Below are 17,682 nucleotides of genomic sequence, written 5' to 3'. Positions count from 1 at the left end.
GTTAAGGCATAACAAAAGTGACCTTTGCTCCAGTTCCCACTAAGTTCCTCACTTCCATTTGAGACCTTGTCAGCTGGGCTTCACTATCCATATTTCTATCAGGAGTCTGGTCACAACCAATTAGCCAGTCTCTAAGAAGTTCCAAACTTTCCCTTGTCTTTTTGTCTTTTGAGCCCTCCAAACTCTTCCAAACTCTGTCCATTATCCAGTTCTAAGACTGCTTCCCCATTTTCAGGTATTTTTATTGCAATGCTCCACTCCTCAGTACCAATTTTCTGTCTATGATGCTATAAAAGGATACTGGAGGCTGGGTAATTTATAAAGAAAAAAGGTTTATTTGGCTCACAGTTCTGCAGGCTGTACAAGAAGCGTTGCACCAGCATCTACTTCTGACAAGGGCCTCAGGCTGCTTCCACTCATGGCAGAAGGGAAAGAGGAGTCATTGTGTGCAGACATCACATGGTGAGAGAGAGGAAGCAATGGAACTTGGGGAGGTGCCAAGTTCTTTTTAACAATCAGTTCCAGGGGAACTAATAGAGTGAGCACTCACTCATTACTCTGAGGATGGCACCAAGCCTTTCATGAAAGATCTGCCCCCATGACCCAAACACCTTCCACTAGGCTTCACCTCCAACACTGGGGGTCAAATTTCAACATGAGATCTGGAGAGACAAACATCCAAACTATATCACTCAACTTCTACAACTTTTGGTTCCTTGTCTGTAAATTGGAGATCACAATCGTGACTATCTCATAGGGTTGATATGATGATTAAATGAAATAATACATATAAACAGCCTTAATGAAAAGCCTGACACAAAGTGATCCCTCAATCTTAGTTATGTGCCATTACTACTATTGTTAGGAAAAAATAAACTTTCTCTTGAACACCAGTCTTATAAATACAAGTCATATAAATAGACAGTAATAGTCATTAAACTATGAGATTACAGAAATAATGTGAATGAAAAAGTCATTATATAAAAATAATTGTAAGCCTTGTTCACAGTGACCCATGAAAAAATGCAATTGGAATCATAAAAGGAAACAACACACTAAATTTGCCTCATTTTTCTGAGTCATTTCAAAATCTGTTGTCCAGAATCATGAGAATACTTAATAAAGTGTAAAATGACAGGTTACATGAAAAAATCATGAAAATGTCATTATAACAACCCAGAGCCATCTCCTCTTTGGCTTATCTGGATGTAGCACCCAGTAAATCCTAGTAGATAGTAATACTCTAGGACCACCAATGGCTCTCTGAAAAATGTCACAAAGGAGAAAGTGTCACCTTCACTGTGCTCCTGATGAAGCTATTTCTATCTACTTTCAGTGTGGAGTATTTGGCATCCTGACTGACAGTCTGTTTAAAGTTCACCGGCCCAGGATTCACTTAAAGGAATTCAAATAGACGACCCCTAAGAGGCTATGTAGCAAAATGATTACATTCACAGGTTTTGAAATTAAACAACTTGGTTCAAATCCTTTTTCTGATAGTTGCTAGTTGATTGGGAAAGATACTACACTCTGAGCCTCAGTTTCCTCACCCATAAAATGATCATTAACAGTTGTTTTTAGGCCAGGTGTGGTGGCTCACACCTGTAATCCCAGCACTTTGGGAGGCTGAGGCAGGAGGATACCTTGAGCCCAGGAGTTCGAGATCAGCCTGGACAATAAAGTGAGACCCTGTCTCTACTAAAAATGAAAATTAAATGCACTCCAGCCTGGGCAACAGAGTGAGATCCTGTCTCAAAACAAACAAACAAACAAAAACAAACTGGAAAAAATAAAAATAAAAGTTGTTTTTATCTCAAAGCGTTGTGATGAATAAAATGATGTTTATAAAGCTCTTAGCATGGTGACCTACTCAGTAAATGTTCAATAAATATTATTTACTAACTATTAAATTTTAGTCTGGGAGTCTAGACAATCCCATACGGAAGTCTCAGAATACCAACTCTGTGCTACTTCCAGCACTGCTGAGTTCTCCATTCACTGAACAGATGTGTGTTGAGTGGCTGATGCTGTCTCAGACACTGTGCTCAATGCTTTACTCACTTAGTTGAAATCCTCTCATCATGATGGGCTTTATAAGAGATTGTGAGCTCTGTGAGGCTAGAGTCTCTACTCTGATGTTGATGGCTATATAACCATGTAATGTACGGGGCCTGGCACAGTGCCTACCAAACAGGAGATGCTAACAAGTTTTATGGAATGAATAAATGAGCAAAGGATGAATGAATACGACACAAGGAAGATTAACTCCTTGACCTAGGGGAACTCATGTTCTAGTTGGGAGTTGGAATTAGCTCCCTAAAAGACAATGGAAGCAAAAAGTGTTAGGGAGGGAATTTTAGAGCCCACCATGCTAGTGGGCTCACCATTAGTAAAATATCAACAATTTCTGTTACAGTTATGCTAATATAATTCAGTGATAAGAGCAAAAGAATGCGTAATCAAAGTTGACGATTCTAGAAGACCTCTTAACTTCTAACGAAAAACAGAAGCATCTTTTTTACTACTTATCATAGGAAAATAAATTCTAGTCGTTTTTATATCTGAAGTCAAAAGATAGAAAGAAATATGTGGTCGCATATCTTTCTATGTTAAGTCAAGCCCAGTCCTGCCTCAGTGTCCTCACCCTATTTGCTGGTGGTTAGGGGTGTCAATCACCACCTCCCACCTCTTCTCTACCTTATGGCTAATTAGGAAGAGACAAATGACAAATAGGGATCATATATCAGCTTTATCCGGGGTCCCTTGGTAATGGCCAAATTGGAGAACTGGCAAGATCTCCTACCTTCTAGTTAGAACTGAACACAGCCTGATCTGCAATTAGAGTGAATCTGATTTAAAACCCAACTGCACCATCCTCTACTCCACACACCTGTCCCAAGACATTCTACAGCGTATGTGGGGATTATAGGAACTACAAGATGAGATTTGGGTAGGGACACAGCCAAACCATGTCACCTACTGACCTCCAGGAAAGGGAAGGGGGAAGGACTGGAGATTAGACTCCATAAAAACTTCTGAATAACAAGATTTGATAAGCTTTGGGGTTGGTGAACACATGGATGTGCTGGGATGTAATGTACCCAAAGAGGGCATGGGGTTGCCACACCCACCCCCATACCACAGTGCCAGCTTCTTAGACGGTAGTCACAGTAAGTGGTTATTACTGCAGGGGCCTCTTTATTTGTTCTCTTCTTGAGCACTGAGATCTTAGAGCCAAAGCCATCCTAGCTCTAAGAGACCCAAAATCCAACATAAAAATGGGATCCTTAATTTCTAAACATCTGACAACTCTGCCTTCCAGTATGCCTGCCTTTTTCACATACAGAATTATGGCTCAGGAAGCTGCAAATATCAAATCTTACTACAGATAATATAGAATTATAATGGCTACTATGCAGAATGTTCCAGATGAACAAGACCATTCATATAAGTGTACTTGAATCCCAAGTTTCTATAATTAGGCAGAGAGAATGGGATTGTTATTCTAATTGGCATTCAGAAGCCTCAAACAGACAACAGGATTCTAAAATTGCTTTTTAAAAAAATTCATTGCAAAGAGCTAATAAAAAGTTACAAATGTGAGATATCATCCATACGAAGGACAGTAACATTAACCTGACTTATTCTGCTCCCCTCTGTCTTTGCCTGAATAGTCAGTCTACTAACTCTGTCTTAAATGCCTTCCTTTTCTGAAAACACAATTAAATGCTTTCTTTATAAGAAAAACCACCCCAAATTCAGGAAGTAATCCCTGAGTGACTTATACTCTTTGGACAGAAACAGAGCCAAGGGCCATAGTTTAAAAAGTTCCTAAACCTACAGAAGACCTCCAAATATTTTCTGAAGAGAAGCCAGGTGTAGTGGCACATGCCTATAACCCCAGCTACTTGGGAGGCTGAGGTGGGAGGATCACTTCAGCCCAGGAGTTTGAGGCTGCAGTGAGTTACGATTATGTCACTGCACTCCAGCCTGGGCGACAGAGTGAGACCCCATCTCTAAATAAATAAATAAATATAGAAAAATGTAGGAAAAATTTAGGGTCTTCACTGAAACTTATAACCCCAGGATATCTGAGCTCAACCAACTAATACACATATTGGTGAGAATTAGAGAAGCCCCAAAATGGGTGAAAGATGCAGAATGGTATTACCTGACAAGCCCTGCCTGGTCCATTATGGAAAGCAGGGAAAAACTGCAAATAACTTTTTGAAAGCCATTACCAAAGTGTTTCAGTTGGATGGCAACCAACAACCTAGGCTGGCCTTTTGGCCTGCTCTGGGGCATTTCTTTAATAAATGACTGAAAAAACAGTTTCCAAAAAACTGTTGGTATTGGTGCAAACAAGCAGGACATTGGAAAAGAGACTGCCCCAAATATTTCCAGGGAAAACATTATAAACAGGCTGTCTACCCTCTGATAATCTCCACATTGACCACCAGGATTGACAGGCCTTTGGGGGAAGCTCCAGTTGTTATCCTGTAGGTAGACACCAGAACTGTGATTTCTACTTTATCTATTTATTTAAAAAAATTTTTTTTTCAATAGGTTTTGGGGAACAGGTGGTGTTTGCTTACATGAATAAGTTCTTTAGTGGTGATTTCTGAGATTCTACATTAAACTCCATTTTTGTTTTTGTTTTTGGCTTAAGCAACAAAAATGTATTGTCTCAGTTCTGGAGCCTAGCAACTTGAAATCAAGGTATCTGCAGGGTTGGTTCCTTGCTAAGGCTATGAGGAAAGCATCTGTTCTAGGCCTCGTTCCTTGGCTTATAGATAGCTGTCTTCATATTCACATTGTATTATCTTGGTATGCATGTCTATATGTCCAAATTTCCTCTTCTTATAAAGCCACAGTTATACTGAATTAGGGCCTACTCTGATTACCTCATTTTAATTTGATTACCACTGTGAAGACTCTATCTCCAGATAAGATCACATTCTGAGGTACTAGGGGTTAGGATTTCAACATATGAATTCTGAGAGGGTATCAATTCAACTCATAACATAAGTGCTGCTGAGCTCTTGTTAGAAAATGAACCCGTGAGCTGGGTGTGATGGCTCACACCTGTAATCCCAGTGCTTTGGGAGGCTGAGGCGGGCGGATCACGAGGTCAGGAGTTCGAGACCAGTCTGGCCAACATAGTGAAACCCTGTCTGTACTAAAAATACAAAAATTAGCTGGGCGTGGTGGCATGTGCCTGTAATCCCAGCTACTCGGGAGGCTGAGGCAGGAGAACGGCTTGAACCAGGGAGTCAGAGGTTGCAGTGAGCCGAGATCGCGCCACTGCACTCCAGCCTGGCAACAGAGCAAGACTCTGTCTAAAAAAAAAAAAAAAGAAAAGAAAAAAGAAAGAAAATGAACCCCTGATGACTCTCAGGCCTGACATTTCCCATTTTGAGGTGGGTCAACTACGATGCAACTACAAGGAAAGGAAGTAAAATCTCAGACTCTTCACAGATCCTGACTTCATGGGGACTGATGTAAGAATAAAAGTCCTGCAGTTTCCAAAGGTCTTTGACATGGACACTCTAAGCATCTGACATACATGGCTGATTCCTAGTATTTGGTCTCTCCTAGGTCATTTTGCTCTATAACAATAATTCAGTTGCCCATTCTTTTAATTGTTTTATTCCCTCAAACGAAATATTTGTTTTGCACAAGACACTCCTTAATAGCAATAACAACATCAACAACTAATACTTATAGCATTGTTCTATACACTATGTATCATCTTTACTTCTTAAAATACCCCTCTGAAGGAGATATTATTACCTCTAGTGTACAGATCAGGAGACTGAGGCATAAGTCACACAGTTTAAACTCCACTTGTGGGGACAGTCTCTCCCTCAAAATAAAAAACAAAATTTCAGTTGTGAGGAGTTTTTCTATCCATGAGTCCAGGCAAAGAAAATGCCTTCTTTGTCCTATTCATTAGAGGGCTCTACCCTGAAGACAGTGATCCAATTAATAAACAATCTAAAATGACCATCTATTGTACTAAATTGGTCTCTAAAATACAACTTTCTAACATTTAGCTATTTAAAAACCCCTTGTAAAAGAAATTTACATCTATAAAGAAAATCTCCATTTCTAAGGGCTTCTCTTTCTTTGCACCTAAAACCATTAGAAATTTTTACAGTGAGAAAGACATTGGCTTAAAATTCACATAACAAACCTTAACTGTGTTTATAGTACTTTTCCTGCCCATCTTGTCTTATGGGGTCTTAATCTTTGCCCTTGTCTCAGCAAATAATGGTGTTTAGATCTCAGTTGTGTGCTTTGAGATGTAAATTTTCTACATTGTCTCACCTAAGAGTCATGCCTTTGGAATGACAAATTTAGGGTTGCCTAGCTAACAATAATTTAAAACAGCAGAACAGGTAATCAGGAGATTGATAATCTAAAGAAGAAAGAGAAACTATTGAAAAACTGGCAAATAGAGAATCTTATAAAAGCTCTAAGATCTGCTTCTGGCTGTGTGTCTGTATGTCTACATGTGTTATATGTATGTGATATTTTGCTACCAAAATATATGAAAAAGCTTTAATTAATTGGCTTAAAGAAAAAGTAAGTGACAAAATATAATATTTCATCAGAAAAACTGCACTAAATGCTATGGTTTGCTGTGTGTCTGCACCAAAATTCGTGTTGAAATTTAACTGCCAATATAACAATGTGGGGAGGTAAAGTCTTTAAGAGATGATTAGGTCAATCACATAGATTAATGTCTTTCTCATGAGACTGGGTTAATTCCACAAGACTGGATTAGTTCTCAAAGGAAAACAGGTTGTTATAAGGTGAGGTCACGCCTGTGTTTTATCCCTTTTCCATGCCTGCTTTCCCTTCTGTTTCTCCACCATGTTATGGTGCAACATGAGACACTCACCAGAAGCTGACCAGATGGGCTGCCCAGTCTTGGACTTTCCAGCCTCTAGAATAATGAGCTAAATAAACCACTTTTCTTTATAAATTACCAAGTCTTTGGTATTTTGTTATAGCAAAAGAAAACAGGCTAAGAGACTAACTCAAATACCTTTCAGTTCATGTGACAGGTAAATCTTTGGTAAATAAGGCTAGTTCAATAAAACAGTGTGTCTTCTGACCAACAAAATAACCTCATATTTAACTTTAGGGCTCTTGTTTAGGTAGCAACTAACATTGGCATACTGTAAAAATGGTTAACAAGGAAATAACTTGAGATAGTGGCTAGCTTTGTTTAACGACCAATTGAAGCATAATTTTTAAGAACAAGTAAATTAGGTGAAAGTAAGTGAGTTAAAGGTTTTAAATAAACTCTTCATAGTTTCAAAAATCTTAAAGTAACATAATCTTAAAGTCATATGATTAAGTAATATTCCTGAAATGTCAGCCATTTCCAAGTAAGTTAGAATACTGACCCATTAATTGCTAAAAATGATTAAAGTATAGATACTTTGTCATCTTGTGTTGTTATAAAATGTTGGCATATGATAGTTCAAAATTGCTTACTTCCTAGGTTTCACTAGAAATTAAGGTTACTAAAAGTTAAAAATTCTAATTAATATATGTAATTCTATATGCAAAGTATACCAAGAGAAAGTAAAATGTGTTTTGGGTGAAAAAATTTATAAAAAGTCATGAGAATATATTTTTGTAGAAAAGAGTTATTTCAGCTAATTCAAAGGTTAAAGGCTTTTCACAATAAAGATTTATGAAGAAAATGGAAACAAGGCAGGAAGGAACTATTAAGTAGGAAAAAGAGATACAAAAAAGTTGTAAGTCTGAGAATATATTTTTGGTAAAGAAAGTTGAAAACAGACTAATTTTTTTGAATGACAATTCTGTGTGGTCAGAAAGATGAGGGAAAAAGAAAAGTAAATTTTTGCCCTAAGGTAGAATGACTGCTTGTTTCAATATGAAAACGAGGAGATTGGGCGCAGTGGCTCATGCCTGTAGTCCCAGCACTTTGGGAGGCCAAGGTGGGTGGATCACCTGAGGGAGGGAGTTCAAGACCAGCCTGACCAACATGGAGAAACCCTGTCTCTACTAAAAATACAAAATCAGCTGGGCGTGGTGGTGCATGCCTGTAATCTCAGCTACTCGGAAGGCTGAAGGAGGAGAATCGCTTGAACCTGGGAGGCAGAGATTGCGGTGAGCTGAGATCGCACCATTGCACTCCAGCCTAGGCAACAAGAGTGAGACTCCATCTCAAAAAAAAAAAAAAGAAAAAAGAAAAAGAAGTGAAGGTTTGAGCAAGCTGCACGAGGTCTTTGCAAGTTTTAGAAGATTTAAGGAAGATGAATCTTATGAAGGGAATTTTGAGTGTGATCAAGTTGGCTAAAATTAAAAAAGAATTGTTTTTAGGTTTTTCTAAAAATTAAGCTTTATTTTTAAAATTTTAAAACAAGGTTTTCTTGATGTGTACTGATCTTTTCTTATTAAAAAATTGTGAGACTTTTTAGGTATGTGGCCTAGAAAAGAAAGATTATGTATTTTGTCAAAATAATTTCTGTGCTTCATGTTTTCTTTCTTAGGTCATTAATTACTTAGGAAAACTGAGTCTCCTCTTTATTATAAGAGTTAAGATTTTCTACAGCTATGTAACTTCTTTTGAAGTATTTTAATTATCATTGTGGCTAAATGAGTATTATATTCAAACACTTGATCAAAAATGTGATCCTATTTTTGATCAAGTGTTTGAATCTTTTTGACAAACTTCCCAAAATGAAATTCTAAGTCTCCTTGTCTTAGTCCCTTTAGAGTTGCTATAAAGGAATACCTAAGGCTGGATAATTTATGAAGAAAAGAGGTTTACTTGACTCACAGTTTTGCTGGCTGGAAGACTGGGCATCTGACAAAAGCCTCAGGAAGCTTCCACTTATGGCAGAAAGCAAAAGGGAGTCACAGTACAGAGATCACATGGCTACAGAGGGAGCAAGAGAGGTGTGGGGAGGTGACAGGCTCTTTTAAACAACCAGCTCTCACAGGAACTAATAGAATGGAAACTCATTCATCGCAAAGAAGACACCAAGCCATTCACAAGGGATCCATCCCCATGACCCAAACACCTCCAATTAAGCCCCACCTCCAGCATTGGGGATCAAATTTCAACATGAGATTTGGGGGACAAACATCCAAACCACAGCCACCTGGAAGTCCAAAAGAGAGATATTAAACCAATTAGGTTTATTTGATATGTTAAATTATATAGGAAATATTGTCAATAAGAGATAACGTTTAACCGTCTTTTCCTTACATTTGTATAGATATGATATTAAAATATTTATTCAGGCCAGGTGTGGTGGCTCACACCTGCAATTCCTGCACTTTGGGAGGCTGAAGTGGGCAGATTGCTTGAGTCCAGGAGTTCAAGACCACCCTGGGCAACATGGTAAAACCCTATTGCTATAAGAAATACAAAGAATAACCAGGCATGGTGGCACACAGTTGTAGTCCTAGCTACTTGGGAGGCTGAGAGGTGGGAGGATCGCCTGAGCCCAGGAGGCAGAGGCTGCAGTGAGCCATGATCACATCACTGCACTCCAGGCTGGGTGATAGTGTGAGACCCTGTCTTAAAAAAAAAAAAAAAAAAAAAGGTTTTTCAAAATTGCATTAAATTTCTAGAAATCAATCATAATTTTGGTTATTATGTTAAAATGTTGTATGCCACAGAAATAACACAATTTCTTTGTCAGCTGCATCATTATGGACTCTCATCAGGTTTTCAATGATGGCTATTTTAAGTCTTATTGTCCTCAGTTAATTGCTTTATTCTGATGCTGTTCTGAAAGCTTTTTGCAAGAACCATAATCTTCAAAGAAGTTCATGGAAAGAATGGAAAAAATTCTGACAAGTACAGGTTTGTGACAACTTTGAGATAGCACTGGATTGGGTAAGAATTTGTAGAACTCTAAGAAAGAAACTGGTAGTTTAGTGAAACTATCAACTAAGATCAAACAGAGCAAGAACTAATTACATTAGACTGAAAAACTGATAAGGAAAAAGTAAGGGTTTTTATTGCTTTTTTATTTAAAACAATGCTGGTTCTCTTAATGTTTTATTTTCCAGATTTAAGAAAACTATTTTTTAAAGCTATCTCTAGCTCACAATGGTTTGGTAGAGTATACTTTTATAAACAAAAATTGAAACATTCCATCTTTCTCCTTAATATGATTATTTTCATAAGCTCAATAAGAATTTGCTCTCTGTATTACACAATACAATTGGAAACACTGGTTTAATTACCAAGGCTTTGACTGAAATGTAATATTTGAGAATTAATAGAATGCCTCGCTTCAAGGATTCCCAGTGTGATACAGTTTGGATGTTTATCCCCTCTAAATCTCATGCTGAAATCTGATCCCCAGTGTTGAAGGTAGGGCCTGGTGGGAGGCCTCTCTCGCTATGTGACTCTACTGACTCCCCTAGCCTCCTACCATAAGTAAAAGCTTTCTGAGCCCCTCACCGGAAGTTGAGGAGATGCTGGTGCCATGCTTCTTATATAGCCTGCAGAGCTGTAAGCCAAATAAACCTCTTTTTTTTTTTTCATAAATTACCCAGTCTCACATATTCCTTTATAGCAACACAAAGTGGACTTACACACAGCATTACAGTGAGTGAGTAAAAAGTTGTCACTTCCTGGCAGGCCTAGGAACCTCAAGACACTAGATAACCATAGACAAAGTCTGATGTCGGCCTTGGTTTGGCTTCCTAGTGATGAGAGGTTTTTAAAAGTATAATCTGAGATTGTTTGTCAAAATTTCCAGCAAATCAAATTTAAAAAGAACTGTGTGGTTATTCTTGCTGTACTTATATACAAATAATCAGGTGAAGTTTAATGAGACGAAACTTATTTTGCAAACAAATTAGTCTTACTCTGATTATCTTTGGTAGAAATGGGGGTGATTATAGACAGAAAAATTATGTTGCAAAAGAAAAACTATAGTACACCTTTTAGTAGATTGTAGCCTTGTTCACTTTTTCCCTAGACTGGACTGGATCCTGAATTCTTTTAGTGCACTACCTCCAGTATCTAGCTTCAACTCTTCAACTAAGAGCAAAAGTTCTAAGCTGGACAACTTGATATAAATTTCAAGGGACAAGTCTCATGTGTGATGTGCGTGCCATACAGAGAGTTCACCAGAATATCTAACACCACAACCAGGGACATTCAAACTGCAAACCAGGATGAGAATTTGCTAACTGCATGCCGTGGACAGCTTTTCCCAAGGCCATCAGACGAAGACTTCTTATGATATTCTTACCCCTCTTAATTTTTCCTTGCTTATGCCTACTTCTTTCGCTTGGCAGAATAAGGCTATGGTTAAAGTTTCACAATCCTTAGTTTTTGTGAGTAATCTGACAGCATGTTGAATCTGTTATGTCAAATCTGAATCTTTAAAAAACCTGAGATCCTTTAGTCCACCTAGTGGGTAACTTCAGCAACATCCCTAATATCCCTAATGCAACTGTTTGTTCAAATTGTACTAGTGATCTCTTTTATAGAGTTAGTACTGTCTGTTTTAATTTAACCCATTCCTGGAATGCTATATGATAGAATTGCTACCAACTAAATGAATAGGGAGAAATCCGTGCAATTGCTAATACTTCTTGTTACCCATAGATATAATGAGTATCCGGCCTGGCTCATTCTTTGATCTATTTAATTTCAGTTGGTTTAGTTTATGGGGATCCTAGATAAAGGAGCATACTCCAAACTCCTGGCATTATCCTTTTGATAGTCATAATAGTAGTTTCTCTGGTACACTATATCCTCTCGAAAAGTTTTAAAGGTTGCACACAGCCATTCATCAAACACCAAAGAGTCTCTTTTCTGCTGGAATGACAAAAACTCAAAGAAATGCATGATGATGAGTACACCATAACCTATGAATGACTTGTAGAGACCAGAAACCCAGCATGATAATAAGAGTAGCATTAATGCCCTTAGTTTTGGTCATGCACTCACCCAGGTGAAAGCATGACTGAAAGGGGAAAATTGTTAAATACAAAATATAGGAGGCCATTGTTTTGGACTAAGCTTCTGCACTAGGCCCCACAGCTCCTGCATTAGGCCCCAACAGATTTGACTAAAAATCAAAATGGAGTTATCCATGCCGAAGTTCCACATCACCAAACTGAAACTAAGTTGTTATATAACATTCCAAGAAAGCAGGAGAGAGAGATAGCAGCCAATTTCCCAAATAGGCCAATTTCAATCTTCAATCAGTAGGATAATAGTTTCCTCTGTTTTAATCCTTAAAAGTAACCTGATGCTAACCAATCTTTCTATTTTTCTGCCTCCCTGTCCCTGCCTTTCAAGGAAAGTAACTTTGAAATAATCAATCTGTTTTTTGTTCTTCATTTTTGCTTTCCTTAGCCCTTTCTGTCTATAAAACCAACCCCTTCTGTTCAACTCACTGGCAAATTTATTGTATTTTATGGCATAAAATGTTGCCTGATCCTAGAATTGCAATAAAGCCAACCGTGATCTTTAAAACTAAATCTATTGTAATTTTGTTCTTGAAATGCCCAAGTGGACTCAAATATTTTTTTCTTTGGAGAATCTTGGTCTTGTTTTGCTGCATCCCAGCCAATTGTTTAGCAAAAAAACCTTGAGCTCACTGGCATTATTTATCAAAAACAATCAGGGAGGAATGCCTGAAGGACACATAGTCTACTCTTGCAGGAATTCCTTTCTTTTCTTTTTTTTTTTTTTTGAGACGGAGTCTCAATCTGTTGCCCAGGCTGGAAGTACAGTGGTGCAATCTTGACTCACTGCAACCTCCACCTCCTGAGTTCAAGCAATTCTCCTGCCTCAATCTCCCGAGTAGCTGGAATTACAGGTGTGTGCCACTATGCCCAGCTTTTTTTTGTTGTTGTTTTTTGTATTTTTAGTAGAGAGAGGGTTTTGCCATGTTGGCCAAGCTGGTCTTGACTTCCTGATCTCGGGTGATCTGCCTACCTGGGCTTCCCAAAGTGCTGGGATTACGACGTGAGCCACTGTGCCTGGCCTACTCTTGCAGAAATTCTAAAATGTACATCTAATTAGATAGTTTACTTTCTATAATATTGAATTAACTGAACTGTACCTACTGGTAAAAATGTGGTAGATGATGCTATTTATATCATTACGCACTGTCCACATGGGACCCCCAGGAAGAAATTTTTCTCTGAGCTTAGTAGTAATCACATTTTCACTTCTCAGAATCTGACCTGCCTGTATCTTTAGGCCCTCATAGACTAAAATACCCACCAGGTTCAATTCTTTATGCTGGTGGTTAGAAAGCTTTCAGTGGAATTTGTGACCCATCTGTAACAGTGTGTAGACCATATATTGTGTTCCTGGCCACCTAATGGTAATCATTTTATCTTATTCCTATATCCATCTTTTGATTGGTTCTACCTTTATTATATATATCCTTCCAAGCTGCCTTCTATCCCTTCGGCAGTACAATGGTACATAAATGAAAACCATAAAAATGTAAGCAGAGAGATATGATCCATGCCCACAATGTGATTGCCTTCTTCAAAGACACTGTAGGCAAATGTCCAGGGTTTCTAAAGCTTTATATAATACGAGAACATTGGGCTAAAGAGTGAACACTTTTGAGTACAGCAGACTAACACTATCTCTCATCATTAAAAGGCGATCTTGGTGCTGCTCAAATGTAGCTTTCATAATACACTGCCCTGACACAGTCTAGCAATACAATTACAGGAATCGATCCTTTTTTCTAACAGGTTACAGTTCTAAAATGAAGAGGGCCTACTATGAAAACATTCATGAAAAGTGAAATCTTTCATTATTGGTATCTTCTTTTTACCTGGATTTATTCACTTCCTTGGAGCAGTAGAGAATGACTAAATACATCAGATAAAGATAGTCTAAATAGGACATAAAGAAGAGCATGGTTTATATTTACTTTTAGGAAAAAGAGTTGTAATGAGGATGAAATATAATTTTACCTTGGATTTTAAGAGACGCAGCTTTGCTTTTTTCTTTTCTTTTTCTTTCTTTTTTTTTTTTTTTTTTGAGGAGGGTTTCACTCTATTGCCCATGCTGGAGTACAGTCGCATGACCAAGGTTCACTGTCACCTTGATCTCCTGGGCCCAAGCAATCCTCCCATCTCAGCCTCCCAAGTAGCTGGGACTACAGGCGCACACTACCATGCCCAGCTAATTTTTAACGATTTTTTTTGTAGAGATGGGGTTTCACCACGTTGTCCAGGCTGGTCTCAAACTCCTGCACTCAAGTGATCCACCCACCTCGGCCTCCCAAAGTGCTGGGATTATAGGCATGAGCCACTGCACCTGACTAAGCAGCAGCTTTTGAGCTCTTAAAATTCCTATTATTGAACTGTAGAATTAGATTTTCAGTTATATGTAATTTTGTTTTAAAAAGAAGCACAATTACTATCTTACTTAAAAGAAAACATTTTCAAAACTATTTTGCATCTTGTTCCTTTTTAATGTGTTCTGAAGGCAATGTATTTTATTTTACTTTAATTAATTTTTTTAGAGACAGGGTCTTGCTATGTCACCCAGGCTAGAGTGCAGTGCTGCAATCACAGCTCACTACAGCCTCAAACTCTTGGGCTCAAGCAATCCTCCTGCCTCAGCCCCTCAAATGGCTAAGACTACAGGTACGCAACCACCACTCCCAGCTAATACTTCTATTTTTTTTTTTTTGGTACAGACAGGGTCTCACTACGTAGCCCAGGCTTATCTTGAACTTTTAGCCTCAGTGATCCTCCTGCCTTGGCCTCTGAAAGTGCTGGGATTACAGGTGTGAGCCACTGTGCCCAGGCCTGAAAGTACAGTCTTTTAAAAAATCTGCTTCCAATTTCTTTCTTCTAGCCAGGGTCTAAGTGTGAATGCTTTTCTTCAAGCAGAGTCTTTCAACTATAGCAAATAAGGCTACTTGTCAAACTATTCTTATAGACAAAATATTTTCAAAAATATTTTCAGTACAAATTAATTTACCATGCTGTTTTTATCTCAGATTTGATATTTTCTTCAGAAATGTATAATTTCAGTTACAAATACTAAGATATAAAAATGCTTTGTATATTTTTCTGGTAAATATAGCTGAACTAAGGTTACATTTCTAGAAAACACAATTAATAAAAATCTTCTGGCCGGACGCGGTGGTTCACACCTGTAATCCCAGCACTTTGGGAGGCCAAGGCGGTGGATCACGAGGTCAGGAGATCGAGATGATCCTGGCCAACATGGTGAAACCCCGTCTCTACTAAAAATACAAAAAATTAGCCAGACACGGTGGTGGGCACCTGTAGTCCCAGCTACTCGGGAGGCTGAGACAGGAGAATGGCGTGAACCCGGGAGGCAGAGCTTGCAGTGAGCCGAGATAGCGCCACTGCACTCCAGCCTGGGTGACAGAGCGAGACTCCATCTCAAAAAAAAAAAAAAAAAAAAAATCTTCTGACAATTCTCATGTTTTGCTCCAAAAATATTAGTTTAACCTCAACAGATACCTGTTTTCTTAAGAATGCTGGGTATGTACCCATGGAGGAGTGTCTGTTCCAAGTGATAAGAAGGGATCTGTGTGTGCTGGCTGTGGACTGGGACTGTCCCTTAGGGACCGCTAATGTTTGATCTGGTGAGTAACAATCACAAGTTTGAGGGAAATTTTCCCTTGGATATGTAAACTCCTAGATTTACCACATATATACATATACCTATATATATATGAATATATATATGAATATGTATGTGAATATATATGTGTGTATATATACGCACACACACATGCATGTACACATATATACATATACATATATGTGTATGTATATATATGTATGTAAAGTAAAACAGAATAGTTATATCCAAAGAAAAAAAAATCTGAAAAGAATCATTCAAAACGTGCGAGACACATTGTACTTAAAATGTACTTGAAGGCTTGTTTCTGTAAGGGTTGCCTAAACATCCCTAGGCTCTACTCTTCAGGAATCTTATTTCCAGGCACAGTGTCCTGGAGCATTTGCAATTTTTCAATTGGAACTCTCAGCACTTTACTTTAAAAATAGTCTAAAGTCAGAAACTGAAATAGTGATCTATTTTTCAACCCCCAAGTTGCTCCTTAGTCAATATAACGCTGAACATTTCTGAACAAAGGATTCTTAAGGCTGGCTGTGGTTCAGGCAAGTCCTAAACTTATTAAGGGTAAAATAAGTTATTCACAAAAGAAAAAATATATAGTCTATTCTCAGTTGGAGAAAGATCTATTTTCCCCCAAAACTGAATTATGTATTAAATCAGTTCAAATTTTATTTTGGACCATTAATCTGTAATTTAACATAGTTGTTAAAATAAATGAATGTTTCAGTCTATTTTATGTCAAGTTGTTTACTAGAAAAATAATTCAATGGGTAGAACATTTAAAATATTGTTTTCCCTGTGTGCTTACTTACAAATGGATACATGTTGTACTCTTGGCAAAATTTACTTGTTACATTTTAACAATGTAATTGCTGACAATAAAACACATTAGTACAAAACAATTTCTATATCTTAAATCACAACTATATTCCTCCTGCCACTTTTAGTAGGATAATGAATATTTCTATAACTAGTTTTTAACAAGTTTCTAAAATATTTTTAAGCCCATACGAAAGAAAAAAAAGGCTTATGGAATTTTTCTTTAAGAACTACATATTATATTTCACAAATAAAGCTAAACAGAAAAATGCAGATCAACATTACAATTCGCAAGTATTGAGCATTTAATGACCTCCATTTCTAGAATCCACTTCTTAGAAGATGCCACCAGTTCATATTGACCCATTATACATGAAACTTCTGCCTATAGGATTGCAGTTGACAAAGCCTGAAAGACCACATTCTAGAAGGTACTGCTAAGCTTCATTTGTCCTTACCATAGCTGACTGCCATCAAATTGCCATCCAGAACTGCTTTTGGGAAGCAGTTCCTCCGCAATCTTTTCAACAGATTCCCTGTTTTAACATCCACCTGTGTTACTGAAGAACAGTCTGACCCGGATTGAGCCATGGAGCAAATAATAACACTAACTGCAGCTCCAGACAGAAAAAAAAATAGGAGTTCATTTTCCAGACTCTTGTGGGAATACAGAGCATGTCTGCTGAAACCGAATCCAAGAGTTCAATGATACTGTAGACTCAAGTATTTCTTTATATTCCACGTAATAGCTTTTCCGTTCTTGGTGTTTTATAACACACTTCTGAGCCATGATTCAGAAAGTGAGGGAAATTCTCTGTCTTTCTCTCTCTCTCTCAAGTTGAGTTATATAAAAATTACAATTGCAAGGTGAAGCTCTAACAGAAGGCCACAGGAGTTGCTATATGTACTGTTCTCACTGACCCATCACTGCAACTTAAGTCAGTTCATGTGGACTTTCTTTGAGGGAACGCCATTTCTTTAGGCATTAAATCTAAACTTGTTTCCTTTGGGTTTTGTTTTGCTTCATTTTTGCCAGACTCTACAATCCGCCCTAGAAAGCCTGAGTATTACATCTTCATTCTGTCATTTTCAACCCTGTTTTCTCTCTTGACAAGGATAGACATGTTATTTTGCTGATATCACTGTTGAGTTGTATGAGGCCTTCTCCCTTTATGCAGGGGCCACCAGAGTAATCAGTTTTATGTAGCTGCCACTTCATACTACTGTATCCTAACAGCAGA

General features: G+C 37.9%; 1 protein-coding gene across 6 annotated transcripts in view; it reads right to left on the bottom strand.

Moving 5' to 3' along the window:
- Nucleotides 1-17,682, bottom strand: part of DDAH1 (dimethylarginine dimethylaminohydrolase 1) — a 260,418-nt gene that overhangs the window by 68,879 nt on the left and 173,857 nt on the right. Inside the window, exon 1 of one of the 6 annotated variants that reach the window (XM_034934170.4) lies at nt 16,900-17,026. The exons of the other annotated variants lie outside the window; for them this stretch is intronic. Coding sequence (XP_034790061.1) covers nt 16,900-16,902 — 3 coding nt within the window. The 5' untranslated portion in view covers nt 16,903-17,026. Of the gene's footprint in view, nt 1-16,899; nt 17,027-17,682 lie in introns of those variants that run through there. 6 annotated transcript variants of the gene reach the window in all.

This window comes from Pan paniscus, chromosome 1 (genome assembly GCF_029289425.2).
Source record: "Pan paniscus chromosome 1, NHGRI_mPanPan1-v2.0_pri, whole genome shotgun sequence".
NCBI classification, from domain to species: Eukaryota; Metazoa; Chordata; class Mammalia; order Primates; family Hominidae; genus Pan; species Pan paniscus.
Note: the sequence above shows the minus strand (reverse complement) of the source record. Positions and strands in the feature narration are given on the sequence as shown.